Source organism: Sarcophilus harrisii, chromosome 6, assembly GCF_902635505.1.
Source record: "Sarcophilus harrisii chromosome 6, mSarHar1.11, whole genome shotgun sequence".
NCBI lineage: Eukaryota > Metazoa > Chordata > Mammalia > Dasyuromorphia > Dasyuridae > Sarcophilus > Sarcophilus harrisii.
Genome location: NC_045431.1, coordinates 156,593,626 through 156,610,941, shown reverse-complemented (window position 1 = coordinate 156,610,941; position 17,316 = coordinate 156,593,626). Strand labels below are relative to the sequence as shown.

Here is a 17,316-nt window from a genome sequence, read left to right as displayed (position 1 = left end):
GAGGCCAGCTGGCTTCATGGGAACAATATGTTGGCACTTTTGAATAAGAGTTGAAAAAGATCACAATGGAGGAAAAAAAAAATTATCCATGGTTTTGTTTTTCCAGTGCCTGGTCTATTCAGCAAGGGAAAAAAAAAAAAAAAAAAAAAAGGCAAAAATAAACAATAACAATAAAAATAATAATAAATATTCATTGCTTTCAAAAAAACTAATAGTAATTCCTACAGAACTCTAATCTTCAGTTTCTCCTGAATACAAGAAGACAGCCTGCATTTGGACAACTGTACGAATGCCCATAGTGCACTTTTCGGTGCTGCTGGTGTTAAAGAATTTGCCACTCACAACACTGAACAATCTCAGATCCCAGTGTGCAGTAACGCAGGAGTCCAAATGCAGGGCTACAGGGACTGAACCATAACATCCCACTCCCCACCCCCCCAGCCAGCAAAGCACTGTTTAGGGATTGCACAGGTAGGAAGTGGTGTTTTTGTTTTTGCTTTTTTAGCAAGTTAAGCAAGGAGAAAGGAGAGTATAGTTTTCAGTGAATACAAAACAGACACTGTTTCACACACTGAAAAACTAATATATCAAGACTGCCCAGTAATAAGCAAAGCCAAAGCTCATTAACAATCACCACTGTCAACCTTATAAATTCAGAAAATCACAAATTAAGGAAACATGGCACAAAACAATACTAATTGCTTGAAAGAAATAAAAACCCACACTATTAATTAAAAAAAAAAAAAAAGGCAGTAAAGGATAAGCAACAAGTGTCACTTTTAGAAAGGGCCACCATGATTCTTACACTTTAGAAAGAAAACAGATGCAAAGCAGATTATTGGTTAAAAGCTTGGGAATTATTTAACACCAATTATGAAACACTAGAAAAGCAGGAGCTATTCTGACTTCTGAACAATTCTGTAAGCTTACACACAATATAATCCAAAGAATCATATCACTTGGCACATTTTGCCACTGCTAAAGACTCCCAAAAATATTGATAACCATTTCCACCTCATAATTTAAAATTACTTCATGAAAAAAATCCACCTCTAACTTCAGGTGCTTTTTTTGTATTGTGTCATGTATGCTGCTAGTATATGCTAGGCACAAATGGTCTCAGTAATTAATTTGAAAAAGAAATTTGTTTTGCTCTCAGAAATGTTCAACTACTGATAGAATTAATTAGATATGGTCATGCATTTTGAAGTCTTGTATAGAGACCAACAATAGTTACTAATAAATTTTAAAGAAATCACCACTTATTATCTAGCTTGACTCTTCAATATCCCCATATTTTACTATTCTCCTGAAAGATTAACATAAACAAAGGCCTAAGAATACCTCTTCATTGTGGCCATACCTGGCCAAGAGACCATTTGCCATCTTCTCTCCCTATATTTTTATTTCGAAAAACTCAATTAAATTGTTAAGAAGGGCAAGGTAAGAAAACCTTAGCATGAGCAGTAAGGTTTTCTTTTAACAACTTTAAGAAAAGTAAATATGCAACCTCAAATTTAACTTTCTCTGAAACAGAAAATTTCTGGACAGGTCCAATTTAAAGATACAGCAAATTTTTCATTTGAAAAACTGGATGCTCAGCATTGTAGAAATCAATTTCAAACAAAATGGTTAATCAAACTGTTAGAACTTTTAAAATACCAAATGATGATGTAGTTTCTACATTGGCAGTTACATAAAGTCCCCCCCCCCCCATTTATATTAGTAATCCATCAGATATGGTATAAATATACCAATAAAATGAAAAAAAATATATGCAGCAATCTGAGTTTACTACTTATAAAAATAAGTTCATATTTTCAATTATCTGAAAGGTAATTGTTTTTAACAAAAAACAAAAAGAGGGAGGCATGTATGAGAATTTGTATCTATTATGAAAATAAACATTCACTATGGTCATTTCCACATAATTTTGCAAGCTCTTTGCTCCATTTATATTCATATGTTTTAACTATCCGAAACTGCCAGACTTCTATGACTATGCTATTGAATCATAAGCCCCTTCTCTGAAAAACTGCTATAATAGTTCAGACTAAAAAACAAAAGCAAAAAATAAAACCTAAATATATCAGTAAATTATACTGCTTTAAAAAAATAAAACCCTAAAAACAAAAAGCTGACCTTCCATTATTATTGACTTTATTAGGCATTACTTTCTACATATTTAATTAACTTCTACACTGCCCCATCTATTGTTTCCTATATATGCTATTCCCCCTTTCATAACTATATGATTATTCATAGAATAATGTATTGGTGATTTCAGAAACCTTGTAAATAACTTCAAATTTTGCTTATCTAGTAACATAATTACTAGATATAATTTTTAAATGGAACATTCTATTTATAAGCTTTCTGGTTTTACGTGATAACATTCTCTATCTAACAAAGCCACTATGGAACCAAGTGATATGAGCCTTTATTATCTTCCATTCCTTATTACTTTGTGACCTAAGATTTTCAAGAATTGGGGCCAAGAACTGGAACTTTACATTTCTGAAAACTAAAACACACAGTGGTTTCTAAAACATTTACAAAGGATGCAAGTTAATAAAATTAAATATCTGCTTGTGAAAGGATAATTTAAAAAGAGAAGCTTATAACAAGGCAAATTGGGTAGAGGGGGTGAAGGAGCTGGTCTCAGAACGCATTGTGCCATACCTGACTTCAATGTGTGATATCAAATGCTCACCCTCCTTACATCAAAGTAATGAAATGAAAATATTTAGCTACTTCATACAAAATTTTTTTTATACATAAAACACTGTAAATCTTTAACAGATTTTCTATATCGAATTTTAAAAAGTTGCCTATATAGAATGGTGTTGGGATTCTTTTCTCTGCTTGCTTTTAGGCAGTGCTGTTGCTTAAAAGTTGACACCAGGCACATTTTTAAAAAACAAAGTCAACAAGCAAGGAGCAGTATAAGGACTTGAGCCTTTTTCAGATGTCAGTCCTGAGGATGCTGCAATATTCCCCATTACAATGAGTAAAGCTATGAAATGGGCAATGATGCCCAACAGATTAAGTGATGCTACATGCTCTTAAATGACCAATGATGGCAAATGGTACAATTTTCCCTCTCCCAAACACTGCTTTAAATAATTTTAAAGAACACTGGTTCTTTTAGATATACTTTGAAATCACACCCGACAACTCAAAAAAGCATAAATCACAAACTAAAAATGCCCCAATTTTTCATCTCTTCGGAAGATCTGCACCTCCATGGCATAAAACTCATTTAATTGAAAAACTGGAAAGCATGTGAGTGTATATTTTACTTCTAGAGTATATACACATTTTTTCCATTCTCGTCTTTTAAACTAGTTACTGTCAAAGATCCAAAGGGCCTACATTTTATTTTAGTAAGACAACACTGAGGACAGCAGCATTTCTGATCACCTGAACTGGTAGCTCAAAACAGATACTACTCCTTTTACAAAGGGAACTTATTAGGACAAAGGGTTTGTGGGAGACTGGGGTAGTGAGTGGGCTAAAGGGAAACCATACACATGAAGCTTGAGATATAAGGTCCCAAGGGCATGTGTGCCACCAAAAACATAACACAATTTACCCATTTCAACATGAGTTGCTATACACCTACTCAAACCATGTTAAAAATTACACAGGATAATAAATGGTTTGAATGAGTGTATTTGGAAGCAGAGAGAACCCAATTACACACCTTCCTGCAACAGAGTGCCTCAGTCATACACAAAATAAACTTAAGCTGTTTACAATGTTTCCCAGTTTTTTTTTTATTATTTTCCCCGTAACATTTAACTATTAAAAAAGTTTATTATTAATAAATGGGCTCCTCTGTGGTTCATATACAATCATAGGTGAACATTAAATTCCATTTTATACAAACATCTCAAAAATATTGGGAGTGAAGTATGGTAGGAAATATTGCTCACATTGCTAATTAACATGCGTATATGAAAGGAGGAAAACGTTTTGTTAGTGCATACCTCCAGAGCAGAAAAGCCACCCAAAACAAAGTACAAGATAAGGAGCTGATTAAAAAAGGCAATGTCCACAAAATTAAGTTTTTCATGCTATTCTACTTTCCAGTACTATACTTTAGTTATTTTCAAATTACTTGCATGGCTAGGATGTTGAATGCTTGAGGTATATAAGAAGGGATACCTGGAAAATCTGTTATCTTAAGGATTTTTTTTTTTTGGTGCTATAACATTTTTTAAATAATATTTTTATTTACATCAAACTTCACTCAACTACAATGATGTCCAATTTTAATAGATGACAGACAACGCCTCTATCACTAGGCACTTTTGAAAGGGGGATTTAGGCTTCAGTAAAACCATTCAATGCAGTCCTACAGATGACATCACATAATCCCAACAACCCTCCTCCCACAAAAATAAACCCACCTGGGAATAATATTTTATGTAGCCTGATTGATTTACTATGGATGAAATTATTATAAAACAAAGGAAATGCATCATTTCAAGACTAATAAAACAGCCTAAGATATCAAATCTGGAAGAAACAAATTGTATATATTTAAAACTAATTAATTTAAATTTTGACCTGTGTGTTTGTATTCGGAGAGACAAATATAGGCTATTTTAAAGTTTCACTCACATAATGGAAAATTTTTTGTTTAATAAAAATATCACATTTTGAGACTAGAAACAGTAAAGTGCATGAAAAGTTTAAAATATAAATTTCAGGAAACTCTTATAGCAGCAAAAAAGCAGAATAAAGAAAAACTTAAAAACACAGACACGACCTTTTCCTATTACTGTGCCATAATTAACATCAAGCAGCCAACTAATTTCTCCCCACCCCCACCCCCAAGAAAATTGCATTATGTTTACCGCCTCCTGAGGCACAGATTTTTTTTGCACTGGCCCCACCTGGGCATAAAATAACACATTCAAAGAGCATCAACAGTTGGGAATGAACCAGCAGCTTCTTAATTCAACCCTGACAGAGAACAGAAACAAGGAGTAAAAGCATATGATAGCTATTTGGCAGCTAGGGTCAGGAAAAATAATTCAAGGAATGATACTGAGCTACTCCCTGTTGTAAATCTCCCCAAATCTTTCTTAAGCCAAGAGGTCACCTGGTAGCTCCATCATTATATACACACCTGGGACATGCCTAGCATTCCTGCCATTGTATTTTGTCCTCTTGATCCTGGGGTCTCTGGCTTTGTCAGGGAGATGGTCATATTGGCAACACTTTTGTAATTCAAGGTCTACTATGCAGCAAAGCAAGGAGGAAAAAAAATTGGATAGGACTTGACAAAAATTGCCATCTAGAGGAAGTATGCACTCCATTTTCAAATAGATCAAATTTTATTTTCAAGCTATGTGGCAATGTATTTCCCACTGTTTTCCCAATAGTAAACTAGGGAGACAGCTCTTCTAGGTCTCACCAATAATTTAAGACCTACAAATATATAATCAATAAGGGGGTTTTGTTTATGTTCTTCCCGTAAAATGTCAGAATGTTTGCCCAACAAAACACTGTACTATTAATTAAGCGCTTTATTTTCAAAGCGTGTTTTTGTGTGTATAGATCTACAATCATATACATAGATATGTATACACACACACACACACACACACACACACACACACACGGATGTATTTTTGTATGTATGATTTACTAATGTGCAGAGTGATCTGGAGAGGCAAACCAGCATGTAGTAAAGGAGAACAAGCATTTCCTTGCAAGATAAACCGTTCAAATTTTAAATTTTCTTAATGTAATTAAAAGAAAACATTTTATTTTAAAAGATGGATAGCTGATTTTTATATAATTAGGCAGAAAATGCGTCTTGGAGCAATAAATACATATTGTTGGACCTTTAACTGATCATTTCTTTACTATGAAAGCTAACTTTTTGAATAAGAAACAGGTCCAATAGTTAAAACACACTAAATTAAAAACGCAGAAAGGGAGCAATACTTTGGTTCCAGCCCTAGTGCCAAATGATACCAATATGCACCAAAATGTGCAAAATCTTATAGCAAACACATAATGAAAGGAGCCTGAAGAAGCAGCTTAAGGATGGCCATACTTCACTCCTACATACTTTGATTTACAACTGTACAGGTCCATAGCAACAAATCCCCGTCTCGGCGGGGCTGGACTCCACTACCTCCTATTGGGCAAGTGAACACCATTGACAAGAGGCAGGAGTGGAGGGTGGAGTTCAAGTTGTGTTAACAGTGAGAAGTGGTCTGAAGGGATGTGCGGGTGTGGACACCCAGTGATGTTGTTCTCAACCAGCCACTGAGGATCTAAAGGCCCCAGGACACCAAGCACGTTCATATGAGTCTTGGAATAGAAAATGTAGTCAATCACACCCTGTAAAGAGATTGGGGTAGGAGGTGAGGGGGGTGAGGGGTAGGAAGGAGGAGATAAAAAAAAAAACAAAAACAAAAAAAAACAATGTTAGATACTAACAAAAACAATACACAATTCTTAAAAGTTTATAAGTAAAATAAGCAATTTATGATATCTGCGACAGAGAATAGTAGCTCAAAAACATATCAAATTCTCCAACAGAACCTATAAAGTTATAACAAAAATTTGTAGAATAGTTTTTTGGGTAGTGGTGTTTTTGTTTTATTAATGGAGCAACACCTAATTTATACCAAAAACTTTATATCAGGGCAAAACACCTTCAGAAACTGGGTTTACCTGGATAAGTTTAAGTATATCGAAATTTGCTAAGCCTGGATGGAGAAACCAGTAAATAGGTTTTGAAAAATTAAAAAGTAACAAACTACTATCTAAGAAATAAATATAATCTCTAATTCTAAAAAAAGTAAACTGGTAGGGTTTTTCCCCCCCTTTCAATCTATTCTTTTGCAACTGTGACTAATAAAGAAGCATATAGTACATGTATAAACTCAAAATCCTATAAAAATGAATGCTAAAAATCTCCTTAACATGTAGTCGAGGGGAAATAAAATGATTTAATAAAATAAAACTGAGAGGAGAAGAAACAAGGGGAGTAAACCAGATCATAGATTCAGACCTAAAGGGACCTATCTAATCCAACTTCCTCTTATCATATATACAAGGGGAGTCAGGACAGGAGGTGAAACCTCCTGTCCTGACATCCAATCCAAGATCTTTTCCTTTTTTTTTCTTTTTTGCTGAGGAAATTGGGGTTAAGTGACTTGCCCAGGGTAACACAGCTACAGTGTCTGAGGTCAGATTTGAACTCAGGTCCTCCTGACTTCAAGGTTGGTACCCCAATGACTATGCCACCTAGCTGCCCCTTTCCCCTGATCTTTTTCTACTTTATCATATGGCAAAGAGTAAAATCATTTATGAAAATGCTTCAAATCCATTTAAAGACAGAAAGTCACAACTGTAAAAAATATATGAGCTTGAAATTGTATGTGTGTAAAAACATGGGGTCTAAACAATGCTATGTAATGACTTTAATTATCTAAAAACATACTCTATAGATCTCCTCAAAGCTGGGCCAGAGATTGTAGACTGGCTAGGAGAAATCAATATATCCTATCAGTTCCAATGTCTACAATAATAAAAGACTTCATGAACCTCTGGTTTTATGAGTTATGAATACAAGCCGCAACAATGAACTTGGAACCTCCTGGCATGTGGGTACAGAGAAGGAACACAACTGTGACTAGCTATCAAATTGTATACTCAGACCCATGTATCATGCTGGAGGTGTTCACTGAGTGCCGAGAAGCTTGTAGATAGGGTATGTGTGAAAATAAAAATATTAGTGCCTAGAAAACAGGTAAATGTTAACATAAAACAGGATGAATGGTTGTGTTACTAAAAAAGGAGTCTATTTTGTTCCGGTTCAGTCATTTTCAGGTGTATCCAATTCTTCATGACTCCTTTTGGGGTTTTCTTGGCAAATTCACTAGATGGTTTGACATGTGTCTGCTTCATTTTACAGATGAAGAAACTGAGGGAAGCAGAGTGAAGTGATTTGCCCAGAGTCACATAGCTAGTAAGCTATGACCAATGTGAACAACAACAACAAAAAGCCTTCCCGATTCCAGAATCAGAATTCTTATTACATCACCCAGAATCAGAATTCTTATTACATCACCTATCTTCCCTGATTAGAAAAGCTCAAGAATTTGAAATCATAGGCCTTGCTACTTACTACTTTGCTGGATTAATACATCTGAGTTGCTATAGTTATAAGCTTTCCTATCTGTTTTTTTCCCCTCAACTTGCCAGAAATCATATCCATTTAAGATGTTTTAAAAGACGAAGAGGTACTATGCTTATGTATACTAACTAAACATTCTCTAAGATCTAAGAAAGAGAACAACACATACACACAAAAATCTCTATTGGGCAAAATAGAGAATTATGGATCTATACACATATTTGATGTTAAATGTCATTTAGCTTCTGAATTGAAGGGTTTCAGACTTAGTAAAGTATAATTTCCATAAGTTGAAAACAATAAATGATCTCCATAATTCCTCCCCCCCCAAATAAGATATGCAAAAATTGCCCAACTTTCCTAACAAAAAGTCGTGAAAAATTATTTCCTAAATGTATCAAAAAAATCCATTTCTGTGATCCAACAGCACGATGATGTATACTTTTCACAGAAAATCTCTAACACAAGGAGATTGCAAAGGTGAAAGATGCAAAAAGGAAAGATTTGAATTTGATGTTCTTTTGAGCATGGGAGAAAGAATAGTAAATAATAAAATGGTTAAAAAGCAATTACAGGGACAGCTAGATGGTACAGTGGATAGAGCACCAGCCCTGAAATCAGGAGGACCTGAGTTCAAATCTGGCCACAGACACTTAACACTTCCTAGCTATGTGGCCCTGGGTAAGTCACTTAAGCCCAATCGCCACAGCAAAAAAAAAAAAAAAAAAAAAAAAAAAAAAAATATGGGGGAAGCTAGATGGCACAGTGAATAGAGCACTAGCTCTAGCTGTGTGACACTGGACAAGTCGTTTAATACCAATTGCCTCACCAAATAAATAAATAAATAAATGTTATTTTTTAAAAATCATGAAAAGGGACCTCTAACAGGACCCAAATCCAAAAACCACTTTCTTTTTTGTCAACACTGCTACACTGGACTATATTATTGTAAATCTTCCTACACATTATTTTTAACCCATTCCTATCAGATGAGGCTTTCCAACTCTTCTCCTAGGTCTTCTCCAAGTCTAATGATAACTATGGACAGACTGTGACTGAAATTGTTCTCTAAAATTCACTTTGGAGTTAGGAGTGTACAGATAAGGAGGATTTCAGGGCTGAAGAGGATAAAGAACAATGGATATATAACAAAAGGTCACATAAAGCTCATTACCAAAGATATTATCTGTACTATGATCTCGTCTATGTTTAGCTAGAAGAAATAAACATTTGTTGGGGGGTTCCCCCACACAATGAATACATTATTAAAAAAAAAAAAAAAAAACCCTTGTGAAATAATAATCTGCCATCACTCTAGTTGAAAAATAACCAGGAAATAAAAAATTTGACATTTCAAGGAAGAAGATACTATTTAGAAAAACAGTTGAGTTCAGTCTAGCTTCATTAAATGTTTGGTGTCTTCATTTAAACACATATGAAAGAAGAGGGATTTTACCAAAAAATGTCAGGGAGCCAGGAAATTGGGGGGGGGGGGTCCACAAATTCTGTCAGGATGTGTAAAGGCTAAATGAGAAAAAGTCCTTATTTAGGACTTTTCTAGGCATTTCTAGGGCTATGCAAGATTACATTGTTAAGCCCCTCATTCTTCAAAGTTTGGGGGTTTCTGCTCTGACATTGGGGCTATTTTAAATTTGAGCAACTGAAGATTCAGAAGAAAGCTTTAAAATATTATCATTTATTCCTTAACATTTTGCTTATATTCTTGGTCAGACTCGACTTATCACATGTAATCTAATTAAACATAACAGCATCAAATTAAGTGTTTTTTTGGTCTTTCAGATATATGCTTATTACTATAATAAATAATTTGCACGACAATCCTAAAGTTTTCACTCACTTTGAAGTCAAAGGTATAATTTGTGTAAGGCATCAAGTTATTTTCATAGGCGCTCTGCAGCTGGAAGCCATGTGTGATTCTTCCTTCTGAGGTACCATTTTTCCCACTGCAGCTGAAGTTCATGAGACACTCATTATAACGCAATTCCTTAAAATCTTTATGGTTATCAGCCACTCCCCCACTGCTCAAATATTCCACGACACCTGGTGAAGGAAGGAACAAAGAAAGGCTGTTATTTCTTGTGCATGTGTGTAAGCAAGACGGCGAGTGTAGACCCAGGCCTATCTTGGAATTGCCCCAGGTTTCTGATAATTTTGCAGGCTGGGTTAACAAAATTTTCTTCAATCATTCTTTCTAGGATTTTTAAAGTTTGGCCAGAAATGACTTCATGAAAAATTAAAATTCTCTAAAAGTTTTGAATTTCCTCATATATATTCTGTCACTAAATACCTGTGGAAGTAAAATGTAAAATATATAATACAATCAAAAAAATAACCTCTTCAAACGTTTCTGTAGCAAAGATTGGGTTCTTTTTTCTCTTGAAGGCTGAGAAGACAGCCTTTATTTTATCCTTTGATTAGCCTGTAACATTTATCATATCATCCACTGTGTGGTCAATTTTACAGACCAAGTTTTTCAGTAAGCTACAAATTAACTATAACTTAATATATCCTAAAAAAAAAAAAACTAAGGGTTGATTTAATATTCACAAAAGGCAAGACAAGGGAGAAAAAAAAGAAGTGAAATAATATAAAGAAAATTGGGTTGAAATCAAAGATTTATTTTAAACTTTGATAATGAATCAACACAAGAAAGGCTGTATCAAAATGAAAAATGAAGGGAAATGGATAACTATTTTTACTTTGAATCCGATATAGAATCTTCATCCAGGGAAAACAGGCTTAGCAATAACCACATTAGGTTTGTATTCCAAAGAGATCTTTAAAAAGATAAGGACCTCTATGTACAAGTAGTATAGTAGGAAATAGTGAAGAACTGAGAGAATGCCCACCAACTGGGGAATAGCTGAACAAGCTGTGGTATATGACTATGATGGAATACCACTATGATGGAATACCATTCTGCTATAAGAAATGATGAGCATCATGTTCTCAGAAAAGCATGTAAAGACTTACATGAATGGATGTGAATTGAGTAGAACCAAGGAAACACGAAATGTTTAATACAGTACACAGTAACAAAAATATAGTACAGTAATCAATTGTGAATGACTTAGCTATCAGAGCAATACAATGATCTAAGACAATTCCTAAGAAGTTACAATGGAAAAATATATCCATCTGAAAAGAACTAATGAAGGCTTGAATGCAGATCACAGCAAATTTTTCTGAAGGTTTGGTTTTTTGTTTTGTTTGAGGGACACAGACTCAGAGAGTCCTGTTTTTTCTTCCATAATATAACTAACACGAAAATATTTTTACATGACTGCACATGCATGTCAAAAAGCTTAATTTCTAAACAGGGAGTAGAGAGAAGATGGAGAGTTAAGAGAATTTGGAAATTTCTCAAAAATTAAGTTTCTTAGAACTCAAAAGTTTCAAGAAATCAATGTTAAAAATAATTTTTCCATGTAATCAGTGAAAGATAAAGTATTAAATGAGAAAAAAATTCTTCCGCTAAAGTATGAGGGAAATGGTACTGTATTTGGTATCCTCATTTAAGCACATATGAGGGTGGAGGGGGGAAAAAAAAAACTATCAATTCAATAAATACACAATAATAAATAATTGGGCGATTCTGAGCACTATGTTTATATCAAATTATTGATAAAAACAGTGATGTTAGACATAATTATGTTATTCAGCAAAACATTCCTGCTTAAATAAAATTTTTACATTTAAAATTTAATCATTAAAATAAAATATTTAAAGGATCTAGTCAAAAGCCTTAAAAATTACTTCACTGAAGATAAACAGAAAAATTTTATTACTCTAGCACAAAATGAATATATAGCACTTTGACTTATAGGTACACAAAAATATTATTCCAGAGACCTAAATGATCTATTAGATGAAACTTTCTCTCCAAAAGCAGACATGTCTATATTTCAACTAAAATAAAGGCAACAACATTTAAAGGAAAGGTGAGGCGTTTTCTTAAATACCTGAATCCGGCAATGAGTTAAGATCTGCACATAGCACCAGTGGGATGGAATTAGGATCAGTTGATGGGCTACCAGGCCTACTAGAGGCTTTCTCCAGGATGTTTTTTACTTCTGAGACAAACATCATAGTTTGAATAAGTTTCACATCAGAATATTCTGGATCCCAATGCATATGGGCATTTGCCACAATAAGTAGCTGTTTGTCTACAGCATGAATAGGCTTCATACCTAAATTCAATTGTTAGAAAAAGACAAACAAAAATGTCAAAAATCCCCATGGATATTTAATCATATAATATCTAAATCAATGATATACAAAGGTTATCTTTCTAAAAACATCTAATAAAACCTCTGGGACATTTCTCCCTCAATTAATTTTGTGTAATTTCTTCCTTCTTCAAGTCTGAAAATTCAATTTTTTGGAATCAGAAGTATTGAATGCCAGAGAATTTTGCTTTGGGAAATACTACTCTGGAAACCAAAGGTAGCAAGTTGCTTTACTTAAAATTCTTATTTATGGTATATAGGACTGAAAGTTAACTTTGAAAAATAACATAATCCACAACCCTCTAATCACAAAATACATAACCACAGTCACATACTAGACAGATAAATAAATCTGGAACATAGGTTTAGAGAGAACAATAGTAATTATTATTACATTTGTCTTGAAATACCAGTGTGGGTACAAAGGAAGAACAAACATGCCAGAATAAAAAGATAACACATGTAATAAAGTCTCAACTATTACCCTGTACAAATGGAAGACTAAAGCATTTATCTTCAATTATAAATCTCCACTGACAAATTTATCACTTAATTCTTTAAATTTTATTCACACACATAAGTATATTTAGATATATAAGTATTCTAATATACAGTCTCCACAACGTCTTTGTACACATATATTCACTAATAACCTGAATAGGATTAAGAAAAAAAATGAAATGTTTAATACAGATTGTGTGGCAAAGGAAAAAGGATCCCCACAAATCAGAATATAAACCATGTCCTAGGGTTTATGATACTGAAATACAACCAATCATACAATATGCCAATAACAGGAAGCTAATTTGTGATTTTCTTCTATCACCACACAACATGTTTCTACCCTCTAGCCTAGAAAATTCAATGTTAGGCTTTTAAGTCAATGAGAAGAAAAAAGGTCTCATAAAACCAACATTCAAAGCAGCACTTTTTGTGGAAGCCACCTACAATCAATCTGAAGGTTGAAGGGAGGTTGGTTATATGGAAAAAATTGGATTGAGTCAGGACTCTAAAGGACAAATCCCAACTTTGCCACTTATCTGTATAAACATAAGTATTTTGACCACAATAACCTTCAATTTCCTCATTTATAAAAGGTTAAGCCAAATAATTTTTATAACCCATTTCAGGTTTAAATCCATTGCCCAATAAAACTGAATGGGAGCTTGACCTACCTACTACTAATTGCCAAATACTTGAACAAACTGGTATATGAAAGAAAGCAAATGCCTCATACTCTTAGAAAATAATAAATTAATATTAAGAGTTCAAAGAAACATGATTGCTTATAGAGAAAAAAGCAAAACTGGGAGAAAATAAGTAACAACTATTATGGAAATGGATGAGATTAAGTACAATAACTAGAGATCCAATAATTCAGTTGCATTACTTACTCCTCTTACATGGAAGAAACTCGGAATTTTGCATTAAAAAAACAAACAAACAAACAAAAAAACAAAAAAAAAACCCAAGCACAACAACAAAGAAACCTAACTTACAACAAAAGTAATTTACTGATTGATATAAATTATTTTTCTCTGCTCCTGCCCAACCTTTCCTAGTAAACTTTGAGAGAAAGTCCTTAAAGGTAAATAGCGATCAAGAAATAAAGCAGCCAGTTCTATAAGAGTACAAGTTTCAAGACAGTAAGTGAAAGATCTAAGCAATGATTCATCAAGAAATAGTTGAATATGTAAGTTTAAACTTTAAAACCTAGTTAATAGAGTTACAAAAGGAATACTGTTTTATCAACACATTTCCCATTTTCAAAGTCTCTTTTTTAGAAGGACAGATTGAAAGCCTCTCCATGATACTTGGTAATCATTCTTCTATTCCTTCATAAAATGCCACATTTTATTCTCATGAGACATTAATCAACCTAATTGAAATTTAACTTAATGAAAAAATCAGCTGAAGCGTTCCTTGAAAGTCCAATAACCCCAGGGACACTTGCCTGCTCCAAACAATTCTTTGTGGACCTCTAAAACCACAGCCACACCAATGTTATCCTTCGTCATAACTCTGTTCAGCATGGCTTCTGATCCATCGGAATTTGCCATGGCCACCTGGTTAAATTCCACTGTGTGCTTCTGCACCAAAGTAAATCTGAAAGACACAATCACATTTTGAAAGGCATTAAGATGATTTGTGCTCAAGGAATGCATTAACTATGCCAAGCCTCACAGCCACTCCAGAAGATTTTCTACTTTTAAAAGAAGACACAAAATTTGTGCAGAAGGAAGAAAGGGGCAGAGTGCTGGAGTCATAGCAAATCTAAAGTAGTATTTACATGACAGACAGATTATGTTCTTATAAAACCAACAGAAAAACCAACAGAGGCATGACCTTTTATTTTTAAATTTAAATTACATGACATGATTTTACAAATTGAATCTTCTTGTTCTATAAAGTCAAATTTTACATACTTATATGGCTTTATTATAAAATTTCTCTTTAAATCAACTGCTATAAGAAATTATGACAAATTCTTATAAGCATTTTATGGGACCTTAATGCACAAATACATCCAGAATAGTACACGGAGAAAAATTTATCTCTTTACTCAGTCAACAAGGATCAGCTCAAGTTTCATGTCCTCCATAAAGTCTTCTTTCACTAGCCCTTTTCATAATGCCATCTCCCTCAAGAAGTTTGTACTTTTTGGTTTTCATCATGAACAATGTAAGCCTACATGTGAGTGCTGTAGAAAATAAAAAAAGATCATACCATTCAAGTGAATTTATTTTCTTGAGCAAAAAATCCATTCAGTTGAATGGTATCTCTCTAATCTGGGTCAATTCTCAACAGAGACCTTCCCTTTTAAAACCATACTTACACTTTGTATTTAAAAAGGGTGGAGAGGGAAGAAAGGAGGTATATAGTGTAGAAAATGCAATTCTGAAAAATCAGTAAGCTAGCCGTAAAAAAATTTCCATAGCATCTATTACTTCTCATCAATGTAATCGTTATATGCATCAATATAAGAAAAAATAACAGGAGTGGTTTAGACTACATTATTTCTATCATTTCAAGCTGGAAGTCTGCTTTTATAAAATTGTTCCTATTTTTGCAAAATATCTTCATTTACTTTCAATGTCTTATTCTCTAAAAGTGCAAAGCTTTATAAGAAAAATGAATAATATAAACTACATATAAATATTTAGAAAAATCTCCAGGACAATTTTCTTCAGCCCACTTTTACTATTCTTATGTAAACTATGGAAATATAAAAGAGAGTAAGATATACCAACAAGACAACACTTTAAGAATTCTAAAAGGCACATACAAAATCTGGAGCATTTCCATAAAAAGAAATTGCAAATATATATGAAAACATCTTGTTATGCCAAGCACATAAAGAGTGCTTTAAAATGTTATTTGACTTGATACATATTGACTTGATTATATATTCAACATAGTGACTCAGTGTCCTGCTTTAAAAAAAAAAAAAAACCCTTAGTACCAGTTAAAATGAGCGTTTCCACATATGTAGTATATAACAGAAAAAGAGAATTGTACAAAAACAGAGTTCACAAGAAAGTGAAGATATCCAAGAAAAAAATCAAAGGAAATAATATGAAAACCAAACAAATGAGGAAACTTCTTTCTTTTCCTTATTATCTATTTTGGTGATAACAATTCTACTGACCCAGTTCCAATTCCTAAAGTCAGAAAAGGAAAAAGAAAAATCCCTTATAACAAATATGTATAGGACAGCAAAATAAATCACAAATGTGAAGAAATTTTCTGAATCTTTAATGAATCACCTCTATGTCAGGGGCTAAATAAAGGAGCTCTTTGAAAGATCAAAGAGTTGTTTTTTCCTTACAATGCTAACTAATAATGGACAAATTCTTCTCCTGAACTGCTTACTTCACCCTGCATTAGTTCATAAAAGGTTAAGGTTTCTGGTATTATTTGTTCAGGAGTTCTACAATCTTCAAAGTTTCTACTTTATTAAAATAAAAAAAGCTACTATAGATCATATATATGGGATCTTGCACATATGGGATCTTTCTGAGACCTAGTACCGGTGAAAACTGTCAAAGGGTATCCATAATTTAATAATTTTAGAACACAGTTCCAAATTGCTTAGCAGTATGGCTCCTCCAACACTGTATTAAGTATGTCTTTTCATGGATAACTTCTAAGAACTCTCATTTTGCCTTTTTTTGGCTATCCTTGCCAATATGATAGATAATGAAGGAAAAACTTTTTAAGTTGAAGAGAAATGAGATACTTCTGAGCCTTGTATTAGCTTGTTTTTAAATATTTCCCAATTACATTTTAATCTGCTTCCCACTGTACTTGGAATTTTAAGGGCAGCAAGTTTGCCCATCTCTGTGCATTTTTTCATGACTATTGATATATACTTTGATAATTTTGTCTATTAGGGAATGGCTACGCGCCTTCTAATTTAGGAATTTTTTTTTAATGATTTATAAGTTAACTACCCCACACTATAGGAAATATAACTACCTATATTTCCATTATATTCATGAGATTTTCTTTCTTTGTTTTTGGCTGAGGCAATTGGGGTTAAGTGACTTGCCCAAGGTCACACAGTTAAGTGTCTGAGACCAAATTTGAACTCAGGTCTTCCTGACTTCAGGGCTGGTACTCTATCCACTGTGCCACCTAGTAGCCCCATATTCATGAGATTTTAATGCATTATTTCCCAACTTAAATTCTAGTTCACTTTCCTATCTATCACTATGCCAGTCATAAATATCTTCCTTTCCACATTATTCTGCTTTTGATTTTTTGCTTCCTAGTATTATCCTACCTCTTAACATCCAATTCCTCTTGTAAGTGTATTTAAGCAAAAAATTTTATGTGTTTCCATGTATTCAATACCTTTTGTTCAATACAGATACAAATGAAGTTAATCCAATA

General features: G+C 33.4%; 1 protein-coding gene across 1 annotated transcript in view; it reads right to left on the bottom strand.

The window, feature by feature from the left end:
* Positions 1-388: 388 nt before the first annotated feature.
* The window catches only part of CNOT6L (CCR4-NOT transcription complex subunit 6 like), a 78,706-nt gene continuing 61,778 nt past the window's right edge, over positions 389-17,316 (bottom strand). Inside the window, 4 exon segments of the mRNA XM_031942456.1 lie at positions 389-6,366; positions 10,029-10,231; positions 12,154-12,381; positions 14,375-14,526. Coding sequence (XP_031798316.1) covers positions 6,154-6,366; positions 10,029-10,231; positions 12,154-12,381; positions 14,375-14,526 — 796 coding nt within the window. The 3' untranslated portion in view covers positions 389-6,153.